Below are 16,998 nucleotides of genomic sequence, written 5' to 3' on the forward strand. Positions count from 1 at the left end.
TCCAGCATGAGCCTGCTCCCGGCTCCTGTGGGCACAAAGCAAGTTCAGAGCTGCTCTCCAGCAGCCCCAGGCAGCTGGGCCTGCTGAGCCGAGCTGGGCCAGCACGGGAGGGCAGTGGGTCACCTTCATCTGGCACTGGCTGTGAGGGGATGCTGCCAGCATGCAGCCCTGGTGCTGGGAGAGGTGTGGGAGGCCACAGCGTTATCCTGGCATGACCCACTGGCTGACTGTCTCTTGTCATCCTGACGGACTGCCAGGGGGTGACTCAGTCCCCTGTCCTGGATCTGCCCCAGGGGGACACAGTGCTCCGGGCAGCTCTCCCTGGTGCTCGCCCAACAGTGGCACTTGTCAACGCCCAGCTGCGCCTTCCCTCCACCCATCCCATGCCGCCTCCCAGCCCTGCCCTCCCTGCCCACGTACTTTTACTCTTGATCAGAGCAGGCTCAGGACAGTGGCAGAGCTGCCATGGCAGCCAATGCTTCCCACTAGCACAGCTACCTCGGGGTGGTCGTGTCGTGTGAGAGGCAGTGGCTGGAGCATTTCCAGTGGACTGAGGACATTCTGCTGATCCTGCTGGAGGGTGTCCATGCCAGGGAGCTCCACTTCTTCATGGACTATGCCAGGAACCTGGAAGCCTTCGAGGTCGCTCTCTGTGCCTCTGAGGATGCTGTCACCATGGAGGTCCCCCTGCAGATTGACAGCGATGCCCTGCGGGTGCTGGTGTGCCAGCCTGGTGATGCTCCAGCCGGGCACTGGCTGAGACTAGGCACTTGCTATCTGGAAGTGCCCTCTCCAGGGACTGACTTGGATGACTGGACCGGTGTGATGGAGCAAGGAGTTGGTGGAAGGTGCCTGGTTCTGGGCGAAGTCGTCCAGCACCTGAAAGAGCTCCTTGTTTCGTCCATTGTGTGCTGCCAACGCCGCTTCCTGCTTCAGCCAGGTGTGTATGCCGATGCGGTACTTCCCTGGCTGGGAGCTGCTTCCAGCACAGCTGGGGAGCCCAGCTTGGTGGTGATCCCTGCACAAACAGGCCTGCATGAGCAAGCAAGCACCCTGCCATGCGCTGGGACAGGCTTTGCCCTTAGCTAAGGAAGGGGAGATGGAAACTACTCCCTGCCATCTAACGACAGCAGCATCATCCTTGAGCATCTTCACCCTGGGCTGATGGCACTCTCCTTGGTGGGTGGCAGCCCCCCACAGGGTTCACTCGCCCCTGCAGTTAGTTCCCAGGGACGGTTTGCTCAGGGACTTGGTGTGTTTGGTTCACCTTAACTGCGTTTCCCCTGTCTCTCTGGGCTTCCAAGTGCCCCCTGCTCCCTGGAGCAGAGTATTTGGAGGGTGAGCTGGAAATCCATCGGGGCTGCACTGGGACCTTGGGGCATGGTTCTGACCCTGTGCATACACAGGCCCCAGTATCCCTGGGAAGGACATGGTGGGGAAGGGACCCTGGGAACGGCCGTAGGGATTCTATCAGCTTCTTCATGCCTTTCCATCTCCAAAGGTGCTTCTTGAAGTAAATCTCAGCCCTGATGTAAGGGTGATGTGCAAAAACCAGCAGGTCTGAAAGTCTCTTAACCCAGCCTCAGCAAGCCCACCATTCCCTCCTTCCTCCACAGCCAAGCCAAAGCCCTTCATTTTCCTCTGCCCCCATAACCTTAGACCTTTCCTGGTCCAGTTTTCTCGGACCACATTGTTTTTCTTGGCACTATTCAACCACCCAGCAGCATGGCCCTGTTTGGCCACTCGGGGCTTCCTGCTGTGCCCACACCCGATGGCCTGGCCCTGAGCCCCACTGGAGCAATGCTCCTTCCCAAAAAACACCCCAGTGGGGACTGGGGAAGGACTTTCACCAGGAATCATAGCCAAAGTGCAGCATTGGAAAAGGGTGAGTTGAGCGGGGTGGGATGTGCCCATGGGCATTATGGCACATACCCGGTTCAGCCTGCGTGACCGGCTGTGGTAACCTCCTAACCACAGCCAAACGCTCTGCATCTAGGTGACCTCAGTGCTGAAAATCTGCAGGAAGATGCCATGGAGCTCTCCCTGCTGATCCGCAGTGGCTGGAAGACTGTCTGCTTTGACTTCATCCCTGTGGTGAAGAGACAGCAGGAGTTGCTCTGGCTGAAGGGGTGGCAGGGCGACAGGGGCTTCCCCAAAGGCAACCTCTGGAAGGCCAAGGAAGAGGCCCACTTTGTCCCTGCCTCTCCCCATTGCTGGAGGTGAGCAGCTCGACTGCGCACATAGCAGGATGACCCTGCCCCAGGGAGCCCCCGAGGCCAGCAGCACTGCCAAGTGTAGGCAGAAATGGAATGGGAAAGTGGAAGGACATGCCAACAGGGGATGAAGTCACCCAGTCATGATGCCCAAACCCCCTGCCCCGATGTTGAGGGACAAATCTCAGCCAAATTTCAGGCAGCTCAAGAAAAGGCAAGGGCCCCCCCAAATTGTTCGCAGGAGCTGAACCCTGGCCGTGTGGAGGCTGGCAGCTCTTAGATACCTGCTTGGGCTTCAGGAGCAAGCCTGGGCATCTGGCAGCAGCAGGGGGACGAGGTGCCTCCCAGGGCAGGCTGCAGGAGGGAATGGGGCCAGGGTGAAACACATCTCACCTGCTGGCACAGCCACCCAGCCCCAAGGAGGGGCTGAGCATCCGGTTGGATCAGCCCAGGCTTATTTTGGGCACAATGTGGTCCAGCTGGATGCTCGGCCCCTTTTTGGCATCCAATACAGCCTCTGCTCCAGAACGGCTGGCAGCCCTTCCCACTGCACGTAGGGGAGCACAACCCCGCTTCACCTCCCCTCTTGTCCCTCCCCAGGAGGCAGGAGCTGCGCAGCAGCATCCCCATCACACTGCGAATCTCCTGGGTTCCTCTTCACCAGAGGCAGGTGCAGGAGGTGGATCCAGGCTGCTGCGTGCCTGGGGCCACATGGGTGGCCCCAGGGGGATCCCCATGCACGCCAGGTCACTGCAGGTATCCTCTTCCCAGCTGGGAGGATGCAGGTCTCCATCCTCCCTCTCACCGGACTCCACTATCTCTCACCAGAACCTCCACTCACCTCCCCATCCTGAAATTGCTCCAGGCAGTGGACATGCTGAAGGGACCCTGTCTGAACAGACTTCACCTGCATAATCAGCTACATGGCCAGGACTGGGGAGAGGAGGGTGGGAAAGACAGTCTCACCTTCAACCACCTGAAGGTAGCTAGGTTCTGCTGGCAGGACAGCAGCTCTCTGGGAAGGCAAAGCCAAGGCTGCCCTCCTGCACCCCACCATGGTCAAGTCACTGCCGGAGGAAGATCCCAAGCAACTAGCCCATGTGCCTGCAGTGTTTTGGGATGTACCAACCCATGGCTGCATCTGGAAAGGGTGCATGCTGCTAGCCATGATTAGAGGGGTTTGACCCTTCTTCCTTGCAAACGGTAGGTACTTGCTGGATTGAAGAGCAACCTCCAGCCTGAAACAGACTTCAGGCTCTGTGCCAATGTGCCAGGCATCCGCTGGCACAGGCTGCCTGTGTCTTCAGGGGCCGTGCTGGGGATTGCATTGCTGTGCCTGCCATGCCACTGGTCGTCCTGCGCCCCAGTGTGCTGAGAGGTGCCCGTGCAGGGCTGAGGGTGGTGTTTCCTCTGACAAAACCCTCCTCTCCCCACCCAACCTGATTTCGGCACTCTGGACCCATGCCAGCTGATGACACCGGTCAGGAGAGGGGCCATGGTGAGGTCAGAACCTGGTGGCACAATCCAGGTGTGTCCTGTCTTGTGGCCACTCACTGGGCTAGGGTGGAGAAGGAGGCACAGTTGTCCTCTGCTGAGAGAATGGCTCCAGCTCCAAGTAACCCAAGTCCTGTGGGTTTTGCTTTATCTCGTGTTCTTTGATTTTTTTGATTTTTTTTTTTTTAAGAAAGGGTATAGTTTGCATCTGTCCTTGTGCATGTTGTTTCAGAGCTGCTGCGGAGCTGGGGCCTGCCTCAGAGTTGAGACAGGGGCTTTTTGGGGAGTGTGGCAAAGGTTCAAAACTAAGGGCTGGTGGGGCATCACCTGCACCTGCAGCAACCAAAGCAGCAGCTCCGAGAGCTTGCGCAGCCCTGAGTGCTGCGAACATGTTGTCCGTGTTGAGGTCTCAGTCCCATGGGCGGTTGCAGGGTGTGAAGGCACGGCCTTTGTGGGGAGCGCCATATCCAATGCCTTTCTCTCCCTCTCTGCAGATGGTGCTGCTGTGGAGCATGGAGCTCTTCCCCTCCCCAGAGTACAGGACCTGGAGGGCTCCATCTGTAAGTTCTTGGTGATCCTCCTCCACTGCCTGGCCACCTGGCACTTGCCCCACTTCCTGTACCCAGAGCAAAACCTCTTCCAAGGAGAGGCCCTGGACCTCGCCTTTCTCTACAGTAAGGTGGAGAGCTTCGCCTGGGACCCTCGACACTTCCTTCGCTTCCGTTTTGGCTTCCCTGCACGCGCTGACAGCTGGCACTCAGATCCTGGCACCCAAGCCCTCCTGTACCTCCCCGCAGAGGATGGGTCTTACCGGGATCCAGCCTACTTTGACATCCTGTTCAGCCACGTAACATCAGCCTCTCATCTGGTCTTGCGTGGCAGAGAGCAGAAAACACCCAGACTGGGCAGCTTAGGCTGTGCTGGGGTTTGCTCCCCCCAAGGCCTTCTGGGCCCTGGCAGCCGCTGGCCGATGCTGCCCAACCCTGCCATGGAGGCTGCAGGAGGCTGGTGATGTTGGGGTGCAGGACTCAAGCAGAGTGGGAAGCCCTCTCCCCTCACCCCCCACCTGCCTCTGCTCAGTTCCAGGTGTACCAGATCCAGGATAGCGTATGGCACTCAGCAATGTGCCAGCTACTCTCTAAGATCCAGCAAGAAATCCCCCAGCAGAGCTGAGCAAGACCCCGCTGCCACCCCATCTAGGCGTATCAAAACTCAGGGGGATGCAAGGAGAGCTACGGGGCCAGGGAGCAGCAGGCTGCCACATTGCTTTATTGAGGAAAGATGGTACCAGGGAGCGAGCACATCTGCTGCAGCTGGGGATGTGCAGCCTCTCAGCCCCCCCGTAGAGCAGGCTGCCGGGGCGGGTGTTTCATCTCAGGGTGCCTAATCTGAAGGGGACAGATGGCATCCTGGGGGATGCTGCTGGGCTCTGGTGCAGGGATCACAGAGGGTGATGGTGGTGGGAGGGGAAGGAACCTGTGGTCAGATCCTGCATCCAGCCCTCATGTCAGCTTGCAGCGGGGCCAGGGGAAGGGGAGGAGCTGGGAGGCCAGGCCATCAGGGTGAGGAGTGACTCTGCAGGGGGCGTGGTGGGGGGGACCCGACTGGGAGAAGGGATTTTGAGCCACATCCCCGTGTTTGCCAAGCTGCAGCCCTCACCTCCACGTCCCCTGCTCTTCCAGCTTCTCCTTCCCACTCTGGCTTGTGTTGCTGGGTGTTGCAGTGTTGTCTGCCAGAGTCCCGGGGAGGCAGCTAAGCCCCTCTGCCTGCTACCTGCCTGCAGCCAGGCATGAAGGCAAGTGCTGCGCCACCTTGTCCGGACTCCCCCTTTGCAGAGGTGCTCACAGCCTGCTGCTGCTGCGGCAGTGCCTGAGGGCATCTCGCAGGGCACAAAGCACACGGTCCACGTTGCTGCTGGTCGAGTTGCAGCCCATGAGGCCGATTCGCAGGACCTGGGAGGAGAAGGGTGAGCGTCTCCCTGCAGCACCCACCTTTGTGGCCGTGTCCTGGCACCGTCTCCAACAGAGCGCAGGCTCCCACATGAGGCAAGGGGCATGTGAGTAGCGACCATGCGGGCAGCTGGGCATGAGTACATGTGCCCAACTGCCTGCTCGCTCCTGTATAACACGTGTTTCCTGTAAAGACATGTCACCCTGCGAATTATGTGCATGGTTATTCAATTACACTCAGCAATTGTGTGTGGTTAGGAGCTGCTATTTGTTGCTGCAGGCGATGGGACGCATGCAGCCGTGTGTTCGTTGCTTGCAGCCAGAGAGCACCAGCTAATCATGGGGAAGGCTGCCCACAGCTGGGTTCAGTGCCTGATGGCCAGTGGGAGGGGAGGACACTGCCCACCTTGCCAACTGAGGGGCCCAGGCCCCCAGCAATCTCGATGGCATGGTTGTCCATGAGAAAGGCTGTGATCTCCTTCCAGTTGTAGCCCTTGGGCACCCTGACAGTGGTGATGGTGGGCAGTCTTGCCTTCTGTGGAAGAGAGAAATTGGGTTAAATCTGCATCTCCTGGCTGTGGCCCTGTCCCTGCAGTGAGCCTGCCAGCCTGCTGGGAGAGAGCATTGCTGGAGTGGCCAGTTTTTTCTCCAGCATCAAAACCTGCCCAGGCACATCTCCAGCCACACGAGGGCATGTCCTCATACTGCCCCTGCAGCATGGTGGTGGCTTCACTCCACACCCACCTCCTCCTTCACAAAGAGCTCAAGCCCCATGTTGCTCAGCCCCTGGCACAGCTGAGCACAGTTGACCTGGTGGCGCTCCCATGAGCTCTCCAGACCCTGTGGGCAGAGAGGAAGGAGGAGGTCCCTGCTGGCAACAGGGACCTCCTGGCACCCACCACTCCCCCAAGCCCCACCAGCACTGCCGGTGGCCCACTGCCTGCCTGGCACCGCTTACCACCTCTGCCAGCATGGCCAAGCCTTCCCGCAGGCTGAAGAAGCTGTTGATCGGTGCTGTGTGGTGGTACCTGCAAAACCCAAGGGGCACCCAGGTGGATTCGGCCCAGCCTGCAGCAGAGCAGTATTCCAGCTCGCAATGTGGGGGTATCGGGGCATGGCATCCTCCCTCCTCTTCACTCAGCACAGAGGGGATGCAAATCCCCCAGAGCTGCTTTGCAACCAGCAGACAAGGTGGTGGGGAGACAGAGCCTGAGCCCCACAGGGCAGGCAGCCCCTGAGCTGGGGCGAAGGCTGTGGGTGGGATGGCTGCAGCCATCTCCCCCGGGACAGCTTGCTCTCACCTTCGTGGCTCCCCGTCGCAGCCCCAGTAGTTTGCCAGCCAGCCCATGTCCAGGTAGAAAGATGGGGGCTTCGTCTTCCTCCTCAGCATCTTCTCCCTGGTGAAGCAGAGTGCTGGGGAGGAGCCAGACCTTGACCCCACTAGCTCTGCAGTGGGGTCAGTCCTGTTGGGCCCCCCCCCCAAAACGAGTGCAGAGGTTGGCTCCAGTGCTCATCACTGCCCAAGGATGGGCTGGGCTCTGACCCCACAGGGCTGCTGGGCGAGCTCTCCAGAGTGGGGCTGGAGCAGATGGCTGGCAAAGGGAGTGTGAGGGGGTGACAGCCTTCCCCCAGCCCTCTTGCCTTTCCCCCCAGGGGGACAGGGCTGCACTTACCTGGCTCGCTCGCTGAATGAGATGGGGGCACTGCCAGGGGGGGCGTTGAGGACTTTCTGAGACCCTGAGTATAAGACATCGATCTCTGCCCGAGACAGGAGGCAGCTCCTTAGAGACGGGGGCTCCCAGTGGGGACACACTGAGCCCCTCCAACCCAGCTGCAAGTGGTGGGTGAGAAGCACAGGGTGGCACACACTGCAGGTCCCCCTGAGGGGAATGGGCTTTCTGGCTGCAGCTGGACCACTTTCTGATGCTGCTAGCTTGGATCATGAGCAGTGAGGCTGATCCCACTGTCCTCCCTCCTTCCCCTGTCCCCTGGGTGCCTCCTGTCCCCTCCGTGACCAAGATAGCACTGTGGCTCTTACCCTGCTGGTCCATGAAGATGGGGGCTCCCCCAAGCGATGCCACTGCGTCCACGAGCAGCAGGCAGCCATGCCTGTAGGAGGACAGAGCTCACCCCGGTGTCCCTGCCACCCCCTCCTGCCAGCTACTCTTGGCACCCCTCTTTTTCCAGCCCTGGCATCCTGGTCCCCCCAAGGCTGTGTGTCTCACTGGCACAAACTGCTTCCAGCACAACAGAGTCAGAGGAGAGCCCTGGGCAGGTAAATCCCTGTGCCCCAATCCCCAACAGCAGCCTTAGAGTACCGCAAGCCCTCACGGGTGCTCGCTGTGCACTGACCGGTGGCACAGTTCGCCCAGTCTCTCCAGTGGCTGCAGCACCCCTGTGGAGGATTCGCCATGGGTGATGAAGAGCACGGAGGGCTTGTGCCGTGCCAGTTTCTGCATGAAACAGAGGGGAAGGTGACTGCCCCCGGGGCTGGCTCACGCCTGCCACTCCACACCGTAGCTGGCACTCACATCCTCGATGTCCGATGGAGTGAAGTACTCGCCCGGGCTCTTCAGCAGCTCATGGACATCAGCTCCTAGAAGAATTTGGGCAGAGGGAGAGCAAGATTTGGGCATGCCTCCCACTGGGCAGCCACCTGCTCTGCAAGGGAATCGGTCATGCATGAACCAGGAGCACAGCCACCCACCAGGGTCCAGCCTCCTGCAGATTTACTCAGCAGAAAAACCATGAACAATCATAAATGGAGGGGCATTACCCCCCCAAAAAAACGGAGCACTCTCCAACTGTGGAAGCCATGTCACTGGCTACTGCCGCCAGGATGGGGATAGCAAGCCAAGGATCACATTCTGGTATCCCACCCACAAGCCCGGTCCTCTGAGCCCCACCAGTGCCATCCGGCTGTCCCTAGCATACCCAATCTCCTGGAGATGTCAGCAGCGCGTTGTCCCCAGATGCCATTGATGGCCACCAGCGCAGTGTCACCATGCTCCAGGAGGTTGATGAGGGCAGCCTCCATGGCACAGTGGCCAGTGCCACTGATGGCCAGGGTCAGCCGGTTTTGCGTCTGGAAGGCATACTGGATGCCTGCCTTGATCTCGTCCATCACCTGCCATGGCAGGGAAAAAACTGGCACCGCTATTGCCCCCCTCATCCCGGCAGAACTGTCCCAGCCCCTTGTGGGGGCTGAGGGAGAGGAGGGGAGGAAGGCTGGGCAGGGGAAACTCACCTGTAGCACCTCGGGGTGCATGTGGCCCAGGAGCTGCCGACCGCCTGCAGCCAGGATGCGGGAAGGCACGTTGCTGGGCCCTGGCCCAAGCAACAGCCTGTCTGGCACGGCCAGGGGCCGGAGCAGCCCCTGGGGTGGGGGGACGCGGAGCAGGCTGGTGGCCATGGTGCACCTTGCCATCCCCAGGAGCTGAGCCCAGAGGAGAGGAGCCGTGGCAGATGCCTGCACAGCACCCAGCACTGTACAGCAGCACACCCTGTGCCAGCAGTGTCCAGAGTCCCCATGGACCCTGACCCTGGGGCTCAGTGCTCCCCCTGCCAGCCTGGACTCTGCCCCTGACCGCCTCCTCCTCCAGTTAATATGCCACCAGCACAGTCCCTGCTATCTTGGCACCCTCATTTTCCGGGGGGTCCCCCTTGCTAGTGCTGGCGGGGTTGCTCCCCAGGCACATCAGCCTCTGGGACTGGCAAGCACCCACACAGACCCCATTGCCACGGCCCACCGGATGCCATGGCTGATGGTTCCCAAGACCATCCCAGCAGGTGGGATCCCTGCTCCTGGACATGCAACTCCTGTGCCATGGATGGTTGTGCTGGGACTGGCCCAGCACAGCCTCTATGGTCGTGACTCCTCAGCAGCACAGAGCTCTGTCGGCTGGGTCTCGCTGACTGAGGACCTGCCTTGCAGCAGGGCACCTGGCCAAGTGACAGTCACCTAGAGGAAGCTGGCTATCGGGATTGCACAAGTGCAGAGCCACAGGACATGGCTGCAGCCCCTGCTGCAGCAAGCTGTGCTCTGTGGGCTCAGCCTGGCTCGCAGCCATCACAGTGTGTCCTGATGATGCCACAGGCCATGCTTGCCTCTTCAATATGCTGTGACTGTCACCTGCTATGTGTGCCCATGGTCCATTGTATCATGCCCACCCTCTGACACGTTCTCTGCCATCTGTACACTGAAATGCAAACGATCTGTCTGCTGCTGGCTCCTGGCAGGTCCGGGAGCAGGTCCCTGGCCAGAGGAGCCACTCAATGAGCCAAGCTTTGGGCTCGGGATGATGGTTATGGCGTGGAAAGTCTGCCGCTGGCAGAGCTAGCAGCAGTGGCTGGTGCTGAAGGCATCTGGGACAAGCGCACAGGGCTGGCAATGGTGCCAGGTGAGAGCATGTCTGCCCTGGTTGTCTCTGAGAGGAGCTGGTGTGGCCAACACTGTGTGGATCATGGAAACCACAGTTAGCCCGGGGGCTGCTGCCTGGTCATCATCTACCAAAATGGGGGCAAGAGGTCCTGGCGTCCTGAGAGGTCCTGACCCAGCCCCTCATCCTGTGCCTCAGCCTTGTGCTCTTCCGGCTGAGGGGACTCCCAGCCGCTGGAATTGCTGCTGGATGTTCACAGCATCGCCAAAACACTCAGTCCCTAAAACACTGTCAGGAGAGACCTGCTGGAGACCCACCACCCCTGCGACGGGTAGGTGGGTGAAGACCTCTGCTGCCATTCCTCCAGGGAGACCTTTGGGGGGACTGGCTGGGGCAGGGAGGGGACATGCGTCCTGACGGTTGGCATGGAAGGGCAAGGGAGGGGAGGATGCGCTGCTGGAAACAGCTGGCGGCAAAGGCATAATCTTCTTTCTGCACTGGGTCTAAATTCGCCAGCGCAGATGGACCGGGAGCTGGCCGTGCCGCCCTGGGGGCTGCGGGGCGCGGGGCTCATCGGGCCGGCAGGGTGACAGAGCTCAGCGCTGGAGGTGGATGCTGACAGCCAGGGCCGCCGGGGGCGGGGAGCCAGGGCCGGGGCCAGAGAGGGGGCGCGTGGCCTGCGGGGAGCCACGGAGGGGGCAGCCGTCCCGGGGTCGGCGGGCCGGGGTACCGCGCCCGGTGGCGCCGGGCATGGGGCAGCGGTTGCCAGGCGACAGTTGCCGGGTGACGCGGGGGGGAAGGTCTGCCCGTCCCTCCCCGGGCCCTTTCGGCGGTTCCGCAGCGCGGACCGAGGGTGGAGGGGATGCGCTGACGTCACCGCTCCATCCCTGCCTCGCGCCCTCTCAGTCGCCCCCCTCCCCCCTTTTCCGGGCGGCGGCCAATCAGCGCGCGGGGCGGAGTGGGGTGGGGCGGGCGGGGACCGCAGGGGCGGGGCTGTCGCCATCAGCACCGGCACCGGCATCGGCGCCGCGCTGCACCGTACCGCAGCGCATCTTGCGGCTCGGCCTCATGCCGGTGCTCCCCGTCCGCGGCTGAGCGCAGCGCTCCGCCGAACCGGGGACGAGCACAGGTAGGGGCGGGCGGCACCGTGCGGGATGGGGCAACCACCGCCGCGCCCGGGCGGTGCTGCGGCAGAGCGGGCGCGGTCCACGGGCGCTGGCCGAGGAGGGTGCCGGGAGGGGGGATGTGTGTGTGTGTGGCTGTGTGTGTGTGGTCTGGGAGTGCCCCGGGATGGCGGTGCCGGCCCTCTCGGCCCCGGCGGCGGCGAGGCGTGGCGGGGGGGAGAGAGGGACGCGCCCTCCCGGGGGCCCGGCGGGGCGGGGGGCTGCGGCTGGCGGCCATTTTGCGGTGTCCCCCGAGGCGCGGAGGAGGGAGGCCGGGCGGGAGCTGCCCGCCGGTCCCCACCGCGGCAGCCCCCGGAGGCCGCCCCGGCTTCCAGAAAGATCCCGCCGGAGGCGGGGGGGCGTCCTGGGGATGAGGTGACGTCGCTGTGGCCCCGGTACCAGTCTGGGATGGGGAGGATGCCGTCCCTGCAGCCCGTGGGAGGGGGCACACGGACCCCTTTTCATCCCAGAGCCGCCCCCGTGCTCCCCTCGGAGGCAGGTGGTTCCGGCCATGAAGCTGAGCCATCTTGTGCCGTCGTCATTGTACTTCAGAGCTAATGACAGCACTGGAGGGAGCAGTGGATGCCCCAGCTGGGGCTCTCACCCGAGGGGGTGGTTGGCGAAAGCACTGCAAAGCCGAGGCTCTTGTTTGCCCCACAAGGACAAGCTGCTGCTTCTGACCTTGTGCTTGGGGACAGCTGGGTGTAGGCCACTGTATCACTGTGGGCCAGCTCCGATGGCTTCTGGCTGAAGGAGGGAGTGGTCCCTGGGCAGAGGGGCTGGTGCAGAGCCCTATGCTTGGCCACCCTGGCTCCCAGGGAGCAGCCCTGTACCTGCCCCATTGTCTTCCTCCTTTGCCTCTTCATCCTCATCCTCCCCCATGGGGCAGCATCCTGGACTCTGCAGATGCCCTGTGTGCCACGCCAGGGTCTCCTGCCTGATCAGGTCCCATGCCTCTGCTGTGGGGCTTGAGGAGGACAAGGAACCAGCCAAACATCTCCCCTGCCCCCCCACGGCCATCCTTCCACACCCCAGTGCCCAAAGCAGCCCCTTTGCAAGTGGCCTTGGTGGCACAGGGGAGGGAAGCAGACCTTCCCACCCCGGGGTATGGCCAGGGGTGTGGTGGGCTCTGCCATCCCTGCACACTGCTGCTGACCTCCATTTTGTCTGGGAGGTGGCAGCTGGCATTGGCACAGATGCTGCCACCACCCCCCTGTCTCCCTGTGTGTGGCCAGAGCTGCAGCCACCAAACCACTGGGGTGTTGGGACCTGTGTTGCACACCCCCCCCCCCCCCCCCCCCGCCCCCGCAGCTGCCCACCCTTCTCCATGCCCAGCCACGCTGGTAACCTGCTGGAACTTGCTGCCTTTTCCGTGCAGCTTTTCCCCGCTGTGAGTTTTAGCATACGGAAGATAGGATGGAGAGAGCAGGTGATGGAGTGTGTGGTGACTCGCCTTTGCGGTAGAGATGGGGAGCTGGCTGGCAGTGAGCAAACCCCTCATCCATGGCCTTAAATTTGCAACCTGCAAATTTAATCTGCATTGCAATTCTCAGGGAGCTGCAAGCACTACCCCAAAATAGTGTCCTCCATTGGGGTGGGTGGGAGGCACAGAGGCACAATGCAAGTGCCCACCATGGCACTGGGGAAGTGGGGGGCTGCATTTCAGATGGGGGGGGGGGGGGGGCCCTGCCCTGGACCGTTCTCCAAGCTGCTTCGTCACCTGTGGGTGCTGCTCCATGGAAAACTGCACCGTCACAGCCCCTTGCCCTGCATGGAGTGGGAGATGAGCGGGGAGCAGTTGCCGGCCTTGGCTGGCAAGTGCTGATGGTGCCGCATCATCCGGGCCAGCCACCCCCAGGGTCCCCCACGTTGTCCCCAGAGGAAGGGCAAGGTCCTCCGGTCCCAGACCCAGCTGGGGACCCCAATGAGGGGTGCAGGGGAAGGGCTCATTAAAACAAAGTCCGTCGGCAGCTGAGAGCACAGCGGCTCGGGAGGTGCGGCCGGAAGGGGCGTCCACCCTCACCACCGAGGTGACGTGGAGATGTGTGCAGACAAAAGGAGAAACTCGCCTTGGATTTCCCTTGGCACTGACAGCTATTTGTCTGCCAGATGAGGCAGCCCCTGCCCCATGCTGGGCATGAGGAATGGGATATCCTGGCTGTGCTGACCCACGTTAGCATCCATCAAACCCCAATGTCCTGCAGCACCCAGGGGACAGGCTGCATGACGTCTCCCTGCAGCATCCTTAGGGGAAGAGTTCACTGTGGGTGGCACTTGGGGACAATGCTCTCCATCCCGCTGGTCACCTCTTGGTGGTGGCAGGAGGGCTGCCAGTTGCTAGCCCTCAGACTTAAGAGAGCTCTTGTTAGCTAATCTCTGCCCAATTAATCTTAGCTGATCCAGTTAATCATCTCTAGGCCTTTCGCTCATCACTGAGCTGTCACGTGCGGGATGGTGGGGATGAGCAGAGTGTAGTGGGCTGCGCAGGAAGCGGGGAAAGAGATGCCCTGCAGAGTTGGGGGACATGTGCCACCTGGCCCCAGGGACTCTGCTGTCCTCCTCTGCCATCTACCTTGTGTGTGGGGTGGCCTTGGGAGAAGGTGGGGAGGGAGCGGGGCTGCAGTGCTGGCCCGCTCCCAGCAAAAGGCTGACAGCAGCTTATTGAATTTCTCTCGATGGCGGATTAAACAGGCGGTGGCTGACTGTCCTCAGGCAGAGCGAGCTGGCTGGGCTTGAGCCACCCACCTGCCCTGGGGGAGGCTGCCTGCCCCTGCCCTGCCTGCCCGCAGCCTACCCGCTGCTGTGTGTCCCCTCTCTCTGCAGGATGCTGAGCGCCTGTGGCCAGTGATGCTGGTGCTGCCACGTTAAGTGGGCTGCAGGCTGAATTCTCGCTGTGGCTGAGGCAGGAGGATAAAGAGTCAGGGGAAGGAGAGGAGGCTTGGGAAGGAACTGGGCAGGGGGCTGCTGGTTCTCCCCAAGGTGGTACAGTGCTGCCTGGGGTCCTTGCACCATTGTGGCAGAGATGAGATTAGAGAGTTGCAGAGGAGCAGAAGGGAAGTGGCACGTTGCTGACCGAGGAAGCTGAAGGAAATGGATGGAGACAGAAAATGGAGCCGAGCTTGCGGCTCTGCAGCAGGGAATACTGGCAGGGAGAGGAGCCCATGCTGCTGGGCTAGGTGAGCCAGATAGGTAGCTTGGTGGGAATATACCGGGATGTGGGCATCAGGATGGCAGAGAGAGAGGAAGGGTTCTGCTGGCGAGGAGAGCATTTCTCATGGCCAGCAAGGGTGGACTGGAGGGGTACTGGTGTGGGGCTGAGCAGGTCCTCCTGGCAGAGGAGGGCGAGCAGCCACTGATGGAAGGCATGCAGCAAGATGAGGCACCTGGAAGAGTAGGATGAAGGGGAAACTGGAGCTTCTTTGTGGGAAGTGATAGGGCTGGAGGGGTTTGTGATGGGAACCCGGGGCTGATGGAGGCACTGGTGGGTGTGCCATTCTGGTACTGGTGGGTCTTGCTGAGGGCTGTGCCGCAAGGCAGGAGCCTGAGGACCTGACCCACCTCTTCACAGCCCTGGGAGCTGGAGAGACTGCAAAGTGGGAGGAAGAAAGCTGTCCTGGTTGTGAAGGAGAAGAGGGAAGCGTTTGACATGGGCAGTTCTTGGGTGCTGCGTGAGGTTTAGCCCAGCAGTGGATCCATCATCCCTGAGAACCAGCAGTGCCACAGGGTGGAGCAGCTCGAGCCTTGGCCTCTTGAGCAGGCAGCCCTTCCACCCAGGAATATATACCATCGTTCCATGGGAAAACCAACTTTTTCGTTCCCCTTTGGTGAGGAGTCCTGTTTAATTTTTCCTTTCTTCCTCATCTGAGAAAGCAGCAGAGTCGGGAAGGCAGAGGACCATTGGTATGCAGCAGCCCACTTGCTGGCTAAGGGACTCCACGGTGGTGTTAAATGCCTGCTTAAAATAATTCACGTTCAAGAAAGCCTCAGACCAAATGCTTGAACTCTGGAGCTGGTGGGATTTAAGGGTGCAGTTACTGGCTGAGCACAATGGGAGCTCTGGAGCCGTCCCAGCGGGGTGGTGAGAGGAAGGTTTGGGAACTCTAATGGGAGATTTGTCCTACTCCTGCTGTCAGGGATGCAGACTCGCTTTTAAAACAGGTGAAGCATTTTTGTAAGACAAGCTTATAGTACTTTCTGGCTGCAAATTTTTCCACTGTGCTGTGAATATACCTGCTGTCTTTGTGCAGAGCATACGTTGGTTTTCCTCCCACCCCCTTTGGAAATGAAACCAGAGCTGTCAAACCTCTATTTTAAAGCCGTCCTCTTCTCTTGGGACACTCCATTCTGTGGATTTTTTTTTTCATCTTTTTTTTTTTCCTTTTTTTTTTTTTTCCCCTCCTTTACCACAAATTCAGCTGTACTTTTCATTTACACTGTGGGAAAATCCACCTCATGTTGAGGACCCCTCCTTACTGCTCAACTTCCGAGAGGTTATGGTCCACGTTGCTTGCTCCTGATCTCCTTCATCCCAGAGTGAGCATCCTGCTGGCAAAGACCAGGCTCAAAGAACCCCAGGGCACTGGCAAACACCCTTGCAGGAGTCCTGCAGGCAGGGATGCTGTGTGCTGTTGAGCTCCTGCTGGCAGGCTCAGCATGAAGAGCTAGGGAACAGGAGATGGGCAGGAGAGGGAATGGACATTAGAAAGCAGGACTGGGTTTTGTCAGGGCTGATCCCAAAGGACCCGGTGGTCAAGGGAAGGACCCTAGCATCCTGTTCTGGCCAATGCTAGTGAAGCTTTACTGGGGCTTGGGGAAGGTAAGACTGGCTGCAGAGAGCCTGCACACCAGCGCTGGGACAAGCAGCTGCTCTGGGAGATGTTAAGAGAGTGGTTTGTTTTGTGTGAGGTTTGTGATTAATAATTTAAGAAGGAGTGGAAAAATGATTGTGAAATGGGCGCTTCAGCTCAGTGTAGTTGCCACTGGCTTGCTGGCCGGTGCTGCTCCTGCTGACGCCACGTTTCTGCTTTTGCTGGGAGCTGAATGAGAGGCAAATACCAGTGGTTGTGTTCAACAGCCACCTCCTTTCTCGACGTGAATGCCATCATTGTCCTTGCCCTCTGCCCCTAGTCCTGCTGCCCAGTCCCTGCTCTGCCAGGGCCGGAGCAGAGGCAGGAGGCTCAGATGGTGGGCAAGGGGTTGTAGGCTTGCTTGCAGGTGAGAGGCTACCTGCTCAGTGCCGTTGGCACTCAAGGATGGAAGAACCACTCCTCAGGGGTCATGCTGACGCTGACAGTGCCTACGTGGTCCTGTCCTCCGCTATGAGTGCCCACTGAGTGGTGCCACAGGGTGATGGAGGCTCTGGGTGCTGCCATGGGATAAAGGCAGGGATGTCCCCTGGGACCGAGATACAAGGGGAGGTGGGAGAGGCAAAACGTGGGCAGATTGAGGGATGAAACGAAATGTCTTTTGGGCAGATGCGTTCCCAGGAGGTTTTGTTGCATAGGCTTTCTGTTCATTTTTCCAGCATGGCCACAGGATGGGGATTGGGATGTGAGCTTTCCTAACACTCTTTTCTTCCCTCCGTGCAGGACAGCCGCTGCACCCTGCTAGCAGGACTCAACTCTGGCCAGCACGATGGCGGGAGCATCTGTGAAGGTGGCAGTGCGCGTCCGGCCCTTCAACTCCCGGGAGATGAGCCGGGAATCTAAGTGCATTATCCAGATGTCAGGAAGCACCACTAGTGAGTGCTGGCGTTGGGGGTGGAGGGGCTTGGGAAGGCTTTGGGTGCTGCCTGGGGACG

General features: G+C 60.5%; 3 protein-coding genes across 21 annotated transcripts in view; 2 read left to right on the plus strand and 1 right to left on the minus strand.

The window, feature by feature from the left end:
• Nucleotides 1-465: 465 nt before the first annotated feature.
• Nucleotides 466-4,880, plus strand: MAB21L4 (mab-21 like 4). Its single transcript, XM_009957483.1, is given in 6 exon segments — nucleotides 466-940; nucleotides 1,997-2,219; nucleotides 3,042-3,195; nucleotides 4,202-4,241; nucleotides 4,244-4,554; nucleotides 4,788-4,880. Coding segments are annotated over 6 exon segments (1,296 nt in total).
• Nucleotides 4,881-5,548: 668 nt separating this feature from the next.
• On the minus strand, nucleotides 5,549-9,068 carry AGXT (alanine--glyoxylate aminotransferase). The gene is made up of 11 exons (XM_009957482.2): nucleotides 8,904-9,068; nucleotides 8,591-8,783; nucleotides 8,188-8,252; nucleotides 8,009-8,109; nucleotides 7,695-7,765; nucleotides 7,330-7,414; nucleotides 6,958-7,053; nucleotides 6,615-6,684; nucleotides 6,401-6,496; nucleotides 6,063-6,191; nucleotides 5,549-5,659 (listed from the first exon to the last, which is right to left on the minus strand). The coding sequence occupies exons 1-11, from the start codon at nucleotides 9,066-9,068 to the stop codon at nucleotides 5,549-5,551; spliced, it is 1,182 nt and encodes a 393-aa protein (XP_009955784.2).
• A 7,764-nt stretch (nucleotides 9,069-16,832) lies between these two features.
• Nucleotides 16,833-16,998, plus strand: part of KIF1A (kinesin family member 1A) — a 37,871-nt gene continuing 37,705 nt past the window's right edge. For all 19 annotated transcript variants that reach the window (XM_086467551.1, XM_086467553.1, XM_086467554.1 and 16 more), the window contains exon 1: nucleotides 16,833-16,938. In XM_086467551.1, the coding sequence (XP_086323677.1) occupies nucleotides 16,833-16,938 (106 nt within the window). The remainder of the gene's footprint in view (nucleotides 16,939-16,998) is intronic.

Source organism: Leptosomus discolor, chromosome 7, assembly GCF_034619465.1.
Source record: "Leptosomus discolor isolate bLepDis1 chromosome 7, bLepDis1.hap2, whole genome shotgun sequence".
NCBI lineage: Eukaryota > Metazoa > Chordata > Aves > Leptosomiformes > Leptosomidae > Leptosomus > Leptosomus discolor.